General features: G+C 43.9%; 1 protein-coding gene across 3 annotated transcripts in view; it reads left to right on the top strand.

Moving 5' to 3' along the window:
• acads (acyl-CoA dehydrogenase short chain) overlaps positions 1-15,365 on the top strand; it is a 177,312-nt gene that overhangs the window by 64,565 nt on the left and 97,382 nt on the right. For all 3 annotated transcript variants that reach the window (XM_041202813.1, XM_041202812.1, XM_041202814.1), the window contains one exon: positions 9,510-9,680. In XM_041202813.1, coding sequence (XP_041058747.1) covers positions 9,510-9,680 — 171 coding nt within the window. The remainder of the gene's footprint in view (positions 1-9,509; positions 9,681-15,365) is intronic.

The raw sequence follows: 15,365 nt of genomic DNA, 5'->3' as shown, positions 1-15,365 counted from the left end.
AATTTGATCGCAACAGAAACTGACAGAGATCCAATGGAAGTGGTTCAGTTATGTAAAAGGGCCATTAGAGGTTCATTAATACGGGATGTACTTTGCTCACTGAGTGCCTTAAGTACACATTTGACAGGTCTGTATCTGAAGACAATGGGACCTTTGCTCGCCACTATAGTTTATCCTTCACTTTGAGAAGCAGACACCTGGACCCGGGTTTTTTTTAACAAGCATTCAATGGGTTAGGCCACCACATCAATAGCATTTTGTTCTCGAGAAGAACGAATCGGAGTGTTTATTAAGGGCTTTAGATTTCATTAATGCTTGCTGGATCGCTGGCAAAACTGTCTGTAGACCGTCAGCTGTAATGTTATTCCAACTGTGGCTGTTACAAGATTAGAATAGCTGTGCTTTAACATTTTGCTCTTGCATGAATACCCTGTATTTGAGATGATGATGAAAAGCGTTGTTTCTGCAGCCAGATGCTAATCCAAATGTACAAGTGGAAATTTGTCTCTTGCTATCAACAAATTCCGTCAGCACTGTGCCTCACTGTCAGCTGCAATTTCAGCACAAAAGACAGTTTCTGCCAGTGCTGTACACTGACAGACTCGCCTATGTGGTTCCCTTTTCCTGCAATTTAACCACTTGATGGAGTTGCTTAAGAATGTAGATATCCTCATAACCTGATATTAATGTTGTCCTCCCTCCTTGTTCCCATATTGGAATTAAGGATAATCGTTGTGGCCGTTCTCATTTGTGTGGCAAAACTCTGCAAGGTGGTTCCTGAATCACTGCTCTCTCCTTTTGGTCGCAGCTACTCCTAAAGGATAAGCTGATTTATTTGTGTTAAGCCAACAAATGCTTGCTCAAGCAGTTAAATGGGTGGGATAAAGTCTCTGATGAAGTGCATTGCACAATTTTTAAAAAAAAAATGAGCTTGATTAACCAAATGGTCTTTTCTCCTTTGTTTTTTATGTTCTTCTGCTGCTAAATGCACTGGCTCAGTCACTTGGCCTTTAATGCCTTTTCCATGAACCCATGCACCATTTGGCACCAGCAGCATTAGTCTATCATATTGTTAAACATACTGCACACAAAATAACAACATCATCATCAACAATTTGCATTTTTGTAATGCCTTTAAATTCTAGTATCCCAAGCTACAGAAGGTATCAAACAAAATTTGACACCAAACAATATGAGATATTAGTGCTGGTGAGGGTTACAAAAGTAGGTTTTAAGGAGCATCCAGCTCATTTGCTTCCTCTTTGTGTCTGTACACATGGCTTCCATATTTTAACTTCCTTTATGTTACTACTGCTTGCAGATCAAGGGTCGCCAAGTCACATGGACCAGTATTTCTTAGTATCCAAAATTTATAATTGTTCCCTCTACAGTTGATAAAAACTCTCAAAAGTTATTTTCAAACATTTGTTAAAAATAATTACAGATTCCCAAACATTTTAAAGTGATTATAGTTTTTTTCTTACTGCTCCTGGGTCAAGTGAGCTGCAGTACAAAGGGAAGAAAGTTATGTTTTAGTTGTCAAGCTCATCTGCAGTATGCGTTCAATTTTGTGCATTACACCTCAGGAAAGATATATTGGTCTTTTGAAAGGGTACAGCACAGATTCACCAAAGTGATACCAGTACTTAAAACATGAAAGTATAATGACATGTTGCATGATTTAGGCTTGTATTCCCTTGAGTGGTAATTTAATCGAGCTGTTTAAAATGATAGAGATTTGATAAGGTGGGTGCATAGAATCTATTTCCTCAGGTCAAGTAATCCAGAACAAGAGGGCATAATTTAAAATTAAAGCTGGTCTGCCTAGGAGTGAAAAAAGAAGCACATTTTCACATAAAAGTTATTGGAAATCTGGAACTAAACTTCCCCTCTCGTCCCCACTAAATTTCTTAGATGAAGTAATGGAGAGGGTTATAATGAGGTCTTAGTCTGTCATTGGATTTTCAAAAGGCATTTGATAAAGTACCACATAATGTAGTTGCTGGCAAAATTGAAGTTCATGGGATTAAAGGGACAGTGGCTGCATGGATATAAAATTGGATAAGGGAGAGACAGCAGAAATTAGTGGTGAGCAGTTTTTTGGACAGGAAGGAAGTATATCGTGGCATTCCTAGGGGTCAGTATTAGAAACACTGCTGTTATGATATATATTACTAACCTGGACTTACCCTCCTCTTTCAAGAACCATGCCCTAAGAGGGCATTGGTGACTGTGGACTTCCATTGGATTGATCCATGATTATGCTAGGCAAAGTACTGCAGTGGCTTACCTTCTGCAGTATGACTGACCAGCAAACACTCCTGCTCTTACTGTCTGCCATCAGACATATTGGAAGGATTTACAGACTGGTAATCAATCTGTTTGAACATACACTATGAACGCACCTTCTGTGGCTATCAAGTCCTGAAGTGGGACTTGAACCTGGAGCTTCTGGCCCAGAGGTAAGGATACTACCACTGTGCCACAAGACCTCCCTCTGACTTGGGTATACAGAGCTTAATTTCAAAGTTTGCAGATAACCCCAAACTCAGAAATGTAGTAAACAGTGAAGAGGGTAGTGATAGATTTGGGCAGACACACGGAAGATTTGTGATAGACTGAAATGGGCAGACACATGGCAGATGAAATTTAATGCTGTGGATTGTGTGAAATGATTCATTTTAACAGGAAGAATGAGGACAGGCAACATAAAGTAAATGGGTATAAATTTAAGGAAGTGCAGGAACAGAGACCTGGGTGTGTATGTACACAAATCTTTGAAAATGGCAGAACAATTTGAGAAGGCTCTGAAAAAGGCATATGAGATTCATAGTTTTACAAATAGGGGAACAGAGTACAGAAGCAAAGGAGGTACAAACCTTTATAAAATACTTGCTAAACCTCAGCAAAATCATTTTGTTTAATTCCGGACATAACACTTTAAGAAGAATGCAGGGGAGATTTCCTAGAGTTGTAGCAAGGATGTGGGACCTCAGTTATTTGGAGAGATTAGAGAAACTGGGATGTTCGCTAGACAAGGTTAAGAGTAGAAACAAAAGCAGAATTATCTGGAAAAACTCAGCAGGTCTGGCAGCATCGGCGGAGAAGAAAAGAGTTGACGTTTCGAGTCCTCATAACCCTTCAACAGAACTGAGTGAATCTAAGGAGAGGGGTGAAATATAAGCTGGTTTAAGGTGGGGGGAGAAGAGGGTGGGGATTGGGTGGGGGGAGAGAAGTTGGGGGGGGTGGTGTGGTTGTAGGGACAAGCAAGCAGTGATAGAGCAGATAATTAAAAGATGTCACAGACAAAAGAACAAAAGAACACAGAGGTGTTGAAGGTGGTGATATTATCTAAACGAATGTGCTAATTAAGAATGGATGGTAGGGCACTCAAGGTACAGCTCTAGTGGGGGTGGGGTGAAAAGGCTAGCAGGGCATAAAAGATTTAAAGATAATGGAAATAGGTGGGAAAAGAAAAATCTATATAAATTATTGGAAAAAACAAAAGGAATGGGGAAGAAACAGAAAGGGGGTGGAGATGGAGGAAGGAGTTCAAGATCTAAAGTTGTTGAATTCAATATTCAGTCCGGAAGGCTGTAAAGTGCCTAGTCAGAAGATGAGGTGCTGTTCCTCCAGTTTACGTTGGGCTTCACTGGAACAATGCAGCAAGCCAGGGACAGACATGTGGGCAAGAGAGCAGGGTGGAGTGTTAAAATGGCAAGCGATAGGGAGGTTTGGGTCATTCTTGCGGACAGACCGCAGGTGTTCTACAAAGCGGTTGCCCAGTTTACGTTTGGTCTCTCCAATGTAGAGGAGACCGCATAAGGAGCAACGAATGCAGTAGACTAAGTTGGGGGAAATGCAAATGAAATGCTGCTTCACTTGAAAGGAGTGTTTGGGCCCTTGGACAGTGAGGAGAGAGGAAGTGAAGGGGCAGGTGTTGCATCTTTTGCGTGGGCATGGGGAGGTGACATAGGTGGGGGTTGAAGAGTAGGGGGTGATGGAGGAGTGGACCAGGGTGTCACGGAGGGAATGATCCCTATGGAATGCCGCCAAGGGGGGTGAAGGGAAGATGTGTTTGGTGGTGGCATCATGCTGGAGTTGGCGGAAATGGCGGAGGATGATCCTTTGAATGCGGAGGCTGGTGGGGTGATAAGTGAGGACAAGGGGGACCCTATCATGTTTCTGGGAGGGAGGAGAAGGCGTGAGGGCGGATGCGCGGGAGATGGGCTGGTCACGGTTGAGGGCCCTGTCAACGACCGTGGGTGGAAAACCTTGGTTAAGGAAGAAGGAGGACATGTCAGAGGAACTGTTTTTGAAGGTAGCATCATCAGAACAGATGCGACGGAGGCGAAGGAACTGAGAGAATGGGATGGAGTCCTTACAGGAAGCGGGGTGTGAGGAACTGTAGCCGAGGTAGCTGTGGGAGTCGGTAGGCTTGTAATGGATATTGGTGGACAGCCTATCACCAGAGATTGAGACAGAGAGGTCAAGGAAGGGAAGGGAAGGGAAGTGTCAGAGATGGACCATGTGAAAATGATGGAGGAGTGGAGATTGGAAGCAAAATTAATAAATTTTTCCAAGTCCCGACGAGAGCATGAAGCGGCACCGAAGTAATCATCAATGTACCGGAGAAAGAGTTGTGGAAGGGGGCCGGAGTAGGACTGGAACAAGGAATAGTGCCTGTCTCTTTATGGGGTATGTGGAACATTCCTGGTTCCAGTCCTACTCCAGCCCCATTCCACAACTCTTTCTCCAGTACATCAATGATTACTTCCGTGCTGCTTCATGCTCTTGTTGGGACTTGGAAAAATGTATTAATTTTGCTTCCAATCTCCACTCCTCCATCATTTTCACATGGTCCATCTCTGACACTTCCCTTCCCTTCCTTGACCTCTCTGTCTCAATCTCTGGTGATAGACTGTCCACCAATATCCATTACAAACCCACCAACTCCCACAGCTACCTCGACTACAGCACCTCACACCCCGCTTCCTGTAAGGATTCCATCCCATTCTCTCAGTTCCTTCGCCTCCGTCGCATCTGTTCCGATGATGCTACCTTCAAAAACAGTTCCTCTGACATGTCCTCCTTCTTCCTTAACCAAGGTTTTCCACCCACGGTCGTTGACAGGGCCCTCAACCGTGTCCGGCCCATCTCCCGCGCATCCGCCCTCACGCCTTCTCCTCCCTCCCAGAAACATGATAGGGTCCCCCTTGTCCTCACTTATCACCCCACCAGCCTCCGCATTCAAAGGATCATCCTCCGCCATTTCCGCCAACTTCAGCATGATGCCACCACCAAACACATCTTCCCTTCACCCCCCCTGGTGGCATTCCGTAGGGATCGTTCCCTCTGTGACACCCTGGTCCACTTCTCCATCACCCTGTAATCCTCAACCCCCACCTATGTCACCTCCCCATGCCCACGCAAAAGATGCAACACCTGCCCCTTCACTTCCTCTCTCCTCACCATCCAAGGGCCCAAACACTCCTTTCAAGTGAAGCAGCATTTCACTTGCATTTTCCCCAACTTAGTCTACTGCATTCGTTGCTCCCAATGCGGTTTCCTCTACATTGGAGAGACCAAACGTAAACTGGGCGGCCGCTTTGCAGAACACCTGCGGTCTGTCCGCAAGAATGACCCAAACCTCCCTATCGCTTGCCATTTTAACACTCCACCCTGCTCTCTTGCCCACATGTCTGTCCCTGGCTTGCTGCAATGTTCCAGTGAAGCCCAACGCAAACTGGAGGAACAGCACCTCACCTTCCAACTAGGCACTTTACAGCCTTCCGGACTGAATATTGAATTCAACAACTTTAGATCTTGAACTCCTTCCTCCATCCCCACCCCCTTTCTGTTTCTTCCCCCCTTCCTTTTGTTTTTTCCAATAATTTATATAGATTTTTCTTTTCCCACCTATTTCCATTATCTTTAAATCTTTTATGCCCTGCTAGCCTTTTCACCCCACCCCCACCAGAGCTGTACCTTGAGTGCCCTACCATCCATTCTTAATTAGCTCATTCGTTTAGATAATATCACCACCTTCAACATCTCTGTGTTCTTTTGTTCTTTTATCTGTGACATCTTTTAATTATCTGCTCTATCACTGCTTGCTTGTCCCTACAACCACACCACCCCCCCCAACTTCTCTCCCCCCACCCAATCCCCACCCTCTTCTCCCCCCACCTTAAACCAGCTTATATTTCACCCCTCTCCTTAGATTCACTCAGTTCTGTTGAAGGGTCATGAGGACTCGAAACGTCAACTCTTTTCTTCTCCGCCGATGCTGCCAGACCTGCTGAGTTTTTCCAGGTAATTGTATTTTTGTTTTGGATTTCCAGCATCTGCAGTTTTTTGTTTTTATCTTAAGGTTAAGAGTAGATTTGATAGAGGTATTCAACATCAATGAAGGATCGTAACAGAAGAAATAAGGAGAAGCTGTTTTCAATGGCAGAAGAGTCAGTAACCAGAGAAATCAGATTTAAGGTAATTGGTGAAAGAGCCAGAGGCAACATGAGGAAAAAAAATTCATGCAGCGTGTTGCTACAGTCTGAAATGCACTCCTTGAAGGGATAGTGGAAACAGATCAAATGGTAAATTTCAGACAAAAATAGGATAAATACTTGAAGGGGAAATATTTACAGGGTTCTGTGGTAAGGGGAGTGGGACTAATTAAATAACTTTCAAAGAGCTAGCACAGACATGGTGGTTTTTTAAAATTCTTTCATGGGATGTGGGCATTGTTGGCAATGCCAACATTTGTTTCACAACCCTAATTGCCCTTGAATAGGGCGGCTTGCTAGGCTATTTTAGCGGGCAGTTAAGAGTAAACCACATTGATGTGGATCTGGAGTCACGTGTAGGCCAGACCAGGTAAGGATGGCAGATTTCCTTCCTTAAGGGACATTGAGCAGAATGGGTTTTTACAACAATTGATTATTATCATTACTGAAACTAGATTTTGTCATTCAATATTTATTAATTGAATTTGCTAAATTTATTAACTTCCACCAGCTGCCATGGTGGGATTTTAACCCCTATTCCCAGGACTGTAGCCTGGATCTCTGGATTACTTGTCCAGTGACATTACGACTACACTACCATCTCTCCCGATATGGCTGTCTCCTAATTCTAATTTTGTATGAAAAGGCTAGGGATGTTGGGTCAATTGAAATTTTTAAGACTTAGGTCAATAGGTAAGGCTATCAAGGAATTTGGATCAAAAGTAGATAGAGTTGAGATATCAATCTGTCAAGATCTAATTGAGTGGCAGAGTGGGCTCTCGGGACATATATGAATGGGTTGCTTTTGAGGTAGATGCTATAACATTATTTAAAATGGAATTTAGTAAGTGTGTAAAAGTGAAGCGTATGAAAAGGGCAGGGTAATGGGTTAGAATAAATAGCTCCAGTTGAACGGTTAGCTTCAGTATAGGTGTATTTGCTGAATGGCCTCCTTCGACATTATAACTCCTACGATGCTATGTACACATTGGTCTAAATTTTCATCCTTGAGGTGGGTAGCAGGAGTTGGGAAAATTCCTGACTTGGCACGCCCGCTTCGGGAGGAAGTGTCCACGAGGACAGGATTTTCATTGTGGCGTACGGTTATTGGCTGCAGTCAGGCCATCTGACCCAGGAAAAAGTTCGGAGGCAGCCACGGGACTGCTTTGTATGCACGTAGCCTGTTTAAAAGGCCTGCCTCGGTGCTGTGGGATTTCATCCCAGTTATAATAAAAGCAGAAAGGCCCTCCAGCCCTTACCCCTCCCACCCCCTCACCCACCATACACTCCCCCACTCCCCATGCCAGGCTATGTCCCTATAGCCCCCATGCCAAGGTATGGCACTTTCATATCCATTCACCGACTATACCTTGTTTAGAATGGATGTTATAGTACTAGTAGGATGTGTAAATAAAAGCTTTAAAAAACAGTCATTCATTGATAACTTTCCACTTACAAAAAACCTCTTTTTACTACAGCCCAATAGAAATGTCAATCATTTGGAGTCTTTAAAATATCAATAACCGAAATTGCAAGCGCTTGAAACCACTTTATCTTAAGGGACATTGAGCAGAATGGGTTTTTACAACAATTGATTATTACCATTACTGAAACTAGATTTTGTTATTCCAAATTGATCAAAATGTCACGTAAATAAACGTTGTGAAATTGACAGCCTAGACCAGAGAGTTAGAGCTGTCAATCAAGCAATATTTTCCCTGGGGTTCAGGTGTTTTCACAGGCTATGGATTTTTGGGCTCTCAGCTAAGAATACACATTGAGATTTTTCTTGGTTCAAAATAACTTTGCCCCTGATTTGGTACTACTTAGAATAAAATTGGTGTTTAATTAAACTCTGTCTTTCACCTAAGTGCTAATCTTTATTCTAAACTTATCTTTCTCTTTGAAGCTTTTCCTTCCTTCTCCATACAGTCCTATTTTCATCACTAACACCTGGTGTTAGTTTGAGATTGTGTTTGCTACTTTAAAAATGCCTTGTTCCTTTTTCACTTCACTTTTTGTTAATACGTCTGTGTTTTTGTTCCACCTTTGGCACATTATCACGTCTATGGGACATTGTAGATCTCTCTCTGTCTCTGGTCATGCTTCTTGTTAACTGTGGTTCCAGAGTATTGGTTTCCTACTGGGAAAGCTATGGAGTGGCTGATACTTGCAGGGAATGGCCTTTCCACAAATTGAGCAAATCTCCAACTGCAACAAGCAAATAATTAGATTGAAAGCATTTCATTGTATCTGGAGCTCTAAAGTGTCCTACCTCAATTTAAAAAAATTGGCATTAATGGAGGGCAGGGTGGGTGGGAGAATAAGAAGATCGTAATATAATCATAGAGTGGTTACAGATGGGAGAACAATTGGCCTGTCATGTCCGTGGGGGCTCTCTGTAAGAGAAATTTGCTTAGTCCCACTCCCCTGCCCTTTTCCCCTAGTCCTGCCATTTTTTTTCCTTTTCAGATAATTATCCAATTCTCTTTTGAAGGACTTCATTGAATCTGCCTTCACCACACTCTCAGGCAGTGCATTCCAGATCCTAATCACTCGCTGCATATGAAAGTTTTCCTTCATATCACTATTGCTTATTTGCCAATCACGTTAAAATGCTGTCCCTTAGTTCTCGACTTTTCTGCCAATGGAAACAGTTTTTCTCTATCTACTCTGTCCAGAACCCTCATAATTTTGAATGCTTCTATCAATCCCCCCATAATCTTCCCCCTCTAAGGAAAACAGACCCAGCTTCTCCAGTCTATCTATGTAACTGAAGTTCCTCGTCCCTGGAGCCATTCTTGTAAATATTTTCTGCACCCTTTCTAATGCATTCATGTCCTTCAAAATGCTCCAGTTGAGGCTGAACCAATGTTTTATAAAGGTTACAAAGTTTATTAAAAATGTTTATGAAAGGTTTATAAAATATTGAAAATGTTTAAAATACAGTCCATTTTTCTGTTCTAGTGTGTCTAATATGTTTTGTTTATGTTGTGTTTACAGGGGATAAGTGCATTCTTGGTTCCAATGCCTACACAAGGACTATCTTTAGGGAAAAAAGAAGACAAATTGGGAATAAGAGCATCATCTACTACAAATCTTATTTTTGAAGATTGCAGACTTCCAAAGGACAACATCTTGGGAGAACCAGGCTTTGGATTCAAAATAGCCATGGTATGTACTTGCACTATTTGAACACCAGTGTTTGTAATCTATGCTGGAGTAAGAAAGAAAAACTTGCATTTGTATAACGCTTTTCATGACCACTGGACATTTCGAAGCACTTTTCAGCCAAGGAAGTATTTTTGAAGTGTAGTCACTGTTGTAATGTTGGAAAAACAGCAGGCAATTTGTACACTGCTCCCACAAATAGCAATGTGATAATGACCAGATAATCTGTTTTGTGATGTTGTTTGAGGGATAAATATTGACCAGGATACTGGGAATAATTCCCCTGCTCTACTTCAAAATAGGTCATGTATTCTTACACATTCACCTGAGAGGGCAGACTGGGTATCATCTGAAAGACAGCACTTCCTTAGTACTCTACTGGAAAATCAATCTTGATTGTTGGGTTATGTCCTGGAGTGGGACTTTAACCCAGAACCTTCTAACTCGGTAGTGAGAGTGCTACCAGTTGAACTACAGCTGACACATATAGAATGTATGTACACACAGAGTATACTATGTTGCTAGTCTGACAGCTTCTAATCTTTCCTTAGCAAACTACATCTGTGATTAATGCTGTGACTTTTGTCGCAAGGGGAGGTGGAGGCATAGTGGTAAAGTCACTGGACTAGAAATCCAGAGACCCAGGCTAATGCTCTGGGGACAGCTGGTGGAATTTGAATTCCATTTATAAATCTAGAATTAAAAGCTAGTCTCAGTAATGGTAACCATGAAACCATTGTTGACTGTTGTAAAAACCAGTCTGGTGCACTGATGCCCTTTAGGGAAAAATCTTCCTCTTTAGGGAAGGAAATCTGCCGTCCTTACCTAGTCTGGCCTCATGTGACTCCGGACCCACGGCAATGTGGTTGACAATTAAATGCTGCCTGAACTGGCCTAGCAAGCCTCTCAGTTGTATCAAAACTACTACAGAAAAGTCAATAAGCAATGAAACCAGGCAGACCACCTGGCCTCGACCTAGCAGTTGTTGACCCTGCAAAGTCCTTCTTTCTAGCATTTGAGGGCTTGTGCCAAAATTGGGAAAGCTGTTTCACAGACTAGTCATGTAACAGCCTGACATTGTCATACTCACAGAATCATACCTTTCGGACAATGTCCCAGGTACCACCATCACCATCCCTGAGTATATCCTGTCCAACCAGCAGGCCAGACCCACCAGAGGCGGTGGCGCAGTGATGTACAGTCAGGAGGGAGTTGTCTTGGGGGCTCTGAACATTGACTGTGAACCCCTTGAAGTCTCATGGCATCAGGCTAAACATGGGCATGGAAAACTTCTGATAATTATCACCTACTGCACCCCTCAGCTGATGAATCAGTACTCATCCACTTGGAAAAAGCACTGAGAGTGGCAAGGGCAAAGAATATACTCTGGATGGAGAACTTAAATGTCCATCACCAAGAGCGGCTTGGTAGCACTACTACTAACAAAGCTGGCCGAGTCCTAAAGGATACATCTGCCAGATTGGGCCTGTATGAGGTGGTGAAGGAGCCAACAAGAGGGGAAAAGCTACTTGACCTCGTCCTCACTAATCTACCTGTCGCAGTTGCCTCCGTCCATGACAGTCTTGGTAGGCGTGACCACCTGTGCAGTCCTTATGGAGACCAGATCCCATCTTCACACTGATGACACCCTCCAATGTATTGTGCGGCACTACCACCAGGCTGAATTGGGTAGATTTTGAACCGATCTAGCAACTCAAAGCTGGGCATCCATGAGGTGCTGTGGGCATCAACAGCCACAGAATGGTATTTGACCATAACCTGTAACCTCATGGTCCAGCATAATCCCCTGCTCTATCATTACCATCAAGCCGGGGGATCAACCCTGGTTCAGTGAAGAGTGCAGGAGAGCACATCAGGAGCAGAACTAGGCATACCTAAAAATGAGATGTCAGCCTGGTGAAGCTACAGCACAGGACTACTTGCATGCCAAACAGCGTATGCAGCATGCGATAGTCAGAGCTAAGGGTTCCCACAGCCAACAGATCAGATCTAAGCTCTATGGACCTGTCAGTTATGAATGTTGGTGGTCAATTGAACAACTAGCTGGAAGAGGAAACTTGACATATATCCCCATCCTCAATGACGATGGGGGAGCCCAGCACATGCGTGCAAAATGCAAGGCTGAAGCATTTGCAACTATCTTCAGCCAAAAATTCTGAGTGAATGATCCTTCACGGTTGTCTCCTGAGGTCTCCAGCATCACAGATGCTAGTCTTCAACCAGTTCGATTCACTTCACGTGGTATCAAGAAACAGCCGAAGGCACTGGATATTGCAAAGGTTATGCGCCCTGACATTTTCCTGCAATAGTGCTGAAGACTTATGCTCCAGAACTAGCTGCGCCCCGAGCCAAGCTGTTCCAGTACAGCTAAAGCATTGGCATCTAGCCAGCAATGTAGAAGATTGCCCAGGTATGTCCTAGCCACTAAAAGCAGCACAAAACCAACCCAGCCATTGCTGCTCCAAGAGTCTACCCTTGATCATCAGCAAAGTGATGAAAGATGTCTACAACAGTGCTACTAAGAGGCACTTACTCAGCAATAACCTGCTTGCTGGTGCTCAGTTTGGGTTCCACCAGGGCCACTCAGTTCCTGACCTCATTCCAGCCTTGCACCAAGCAAGGACAAAAGAGCTGGACTCGAGGGGAGAAGAGAGTGCCTGCTCTCGACATCAAGGCAACATTTAACCAAGTGTAGCATCAAGGAGCTCCAGCAAAACTGGAGTCAATGGGAATGAGGGGGAAAATGCCCCACTGATTTGAGTCATACCTAGAACAAAGGAAGATGACTGTGGTTTTTGGAAGTTAATCATTTCAGTCCCGTGATACTACTGCAGGAGTTCCTCAGGATAGTGTCCTAGGCTCAGCCATCTACAGCTGCTTCACCAATGATTTTCCCTCCATCATAATGTCGGAAGTGGGGATGTTTGCTGATTCAATATTCAGCTGCAATTGCGTCTCCTCAGATACTGAAGCAATTCATGATCATATGCAGCAAGGCCAGGACAACATTCACACTTGGGCTGTAAGTAACATTCACGCTACACAAGTGCTAGGCAATCACCAACAAGAGAAAATCTTAACGTCACTTCTTGAAGTTCAATGGCATTATCATTGCTGAATCCCCCACTATCAACATCCTGGGGGTTACCATTGATTAGAAGTTGAACTAGATCAGCCACATAAATACTGTAGCTACAAGAGCAGGTTAGAGGCTGGGAATTCTATGGAAAGTAACTCATCTCTTGACTCCCCAAAACCTGTCCACCATCTACAAGGCGCAAAACAGGAGTGTGATGGGATATTGTCCACTTGCCTGGATGCTTGCAGCTCCAACAACAGTCAAGAAGCTTGACACCATCCAGGACAAAGCAGCCAGTTTGATTGGACCTCATCCACCACATTAAGCATTCACTCCCTCCACCGCCGATGCACAGTGGCAGCAGTGCGTACCATGTGCAAGACACACTGCGGCAAACCACCAAGGCTCCTTCGACAACAACTTCCAAACCCATGGCCTCTATCACTTAGAAGAACAAGGGCAGCAGATGCATGGGAATGCCACCACCTGCAAGTTCCCCTCCAAGCCACACACCATCCTGACTTGGAACTACATCACTGTTTTTTCACTGTTGCCTGGAACTCCTTTCAGAACAGCACTGTAGTTGTATCTACATCACATGGACTGCAACAGTTCAAGAAGGCTGCTCACCACCACCTTCTCAAGGGCAATTAGGGATGGACAATAAATGCTGGCCTAGCCAGCAACACACGCACCCTGCAAAATAATTAAAAAGTAGATCGTAAAAAGTGTAATATGCCTTGGGAAGGTGCTGGTGAGTACCACAAGTTACATAAAAGTCCCAAACATATAAAAATGCTGTTTTCTCAGTGATAATTAATTGTATGACTGGTGCTGCAATGACACTACTGGATAGAGGAAATTGGTTATTTATCTTGTAAATTAAATCAGTTATGTGAAATGTTCACAGTAGGTATGACTCAGGAGTCCTTTAAAAATGGCGGGCAAGCCTCAATTACAGGATTCCTGACCCCATTCCAGGGCTATCTGATTTTTTGGGAGTGTCTTTGGAGGGTGTGCATGGTCAAAAGCCCACATCCGGCACTCCCGACCTGACCTGCTGTACTGTGCAGATAGGCAGGTCAAATTTGCAAATTCCATGGAGTCGGGCAGGGTTTTTTCAGAGTTGTGGTTTACGGTCCCTCAGAAGAGACATGGATCCTACTCAGCATGAGGAGACCTTTCAAAAGGTGAGTTCAAAAGGTACTCCTCATGCACCCCATTGCCATGCCAAGACCCCCCCCCCCCCCAGCCCCCGCCACCTGCCCACCATGGCCCCTCATGCTCCCAATTCCAAGCTATGGCACTTCCATGTCCATTAACCCATTATACACTGTATAGAACCAAGGAACCTATAGTGACAGTAGGATGTATAAAAAAAGCTGTAAAAACAGTAATTCATTCATAACTTCCTACTATGTTTTAAAAAAAAGTTTTTTTAAATGTATTTGTTTTGGGATGTGGGCATCGCTGGCTAGGCCAGCATTTATTGCCCATCCCTAATTGCCCTTGAGAAGGTAGTGGTGAGCCGCCTTCTTGAACTGCTGCAATCCATGTGGTGTAGGCTCCAGGCATTTAAGAGTCAAGCACATTGCTGTGGGTCTGGAGTCACATGTAGGCCAGGACAGCAGACTTCCTTCTCTAAAGGGCATTAGTGAACCAGATGGATTTTTACCACAATCATTTCATGACCATCATTAGGCTTTTAATTCTAGATTTTTACTGAATTCAAAATTCACCACCTGCCACAGTGGGATTTGAACCCGGTTCACAGAGCAAGACTCTTGGTCTCTGATTCATGGCCCAGTGACAATACCACTCCATCACCACCTCCCCTGAATTCATTTCGTCTGGAAGGCAATAAAAGTGTCAATCACTGAGACCCTTTAAAGTATCATTATCAAGTTTCAATTAGTCTTGGCTGAGAGCCCAGACAGCCATTACTCTTGTTGAAACAACTGGGCCCCAGAAAACACATTGTTTGATTGACAGTTCAAGCTCTCTGATCTCTGCTGTCAATTTCATAATGTTTATTTACACAAGGTTAAGTGCTTTCAAGGGCTTGTGGTTTTTGTTATTGATACTTTAAAGGGTCTGGGTGATTGACACTTATTGCCTTCTAAGTGAAATGACACTTTCTAACATAATAAATTATAAATGAATTACTTTTCTTTAAAGCTCTTTGTTTACACATCCTACTGTCATTATGGGGTTATTTGGCTCTCCACAGTGTACATTGGGTCAATGAACATGTAAGTATCATAGCTTGGTATTGGAGGTGTGAGGGGTCATGAGGGTGGATGAAAGGGCAAAGCTTGGCATAGGGAGCATGAGGGACATGGGGTGGCATGGATGAGGAATGGTGCCAGTGTGGAGGCTGAGAGGGTGTGAGGGGTGAGAGCTGGAGGGCTTTTGTGTTTTTTTTTTAACTGGGACAAAGTCTCTCAGCACTGAGGTAGGCCTTTTAAACAGCCCGCCTCGGGACCCGGCAACCCCTGTGGCTGCCTCCAAATTTTTTCCCAGGCCAGCTGGCCCAAATCCAGCCTGTATCCAACCTCGGCAATAAAATCCCACCCTTGCGGGCACTT

The sequence above is a fragment of the Carcharodon carcharias genome, chromosome 13, assembly GCF_017639515.1.
Source record: "Carcharodon carcharias isolate sCarCar2 chromosome 13, sCarCar2.pri, whole genome shotgun sequence".
Taxonomy (NCBI): Eukaryota; Metazoa; Chordata; class Chondrichthyes; order Lamniformes; family Lamnidae; genus Carcharodon; species Carcharodon carcharias.
The sequence above is the reverse complement of the archived record's forward strand: the minus strand, read 5'-3'. Positions and strand labels throughout refer to the sequence as shown.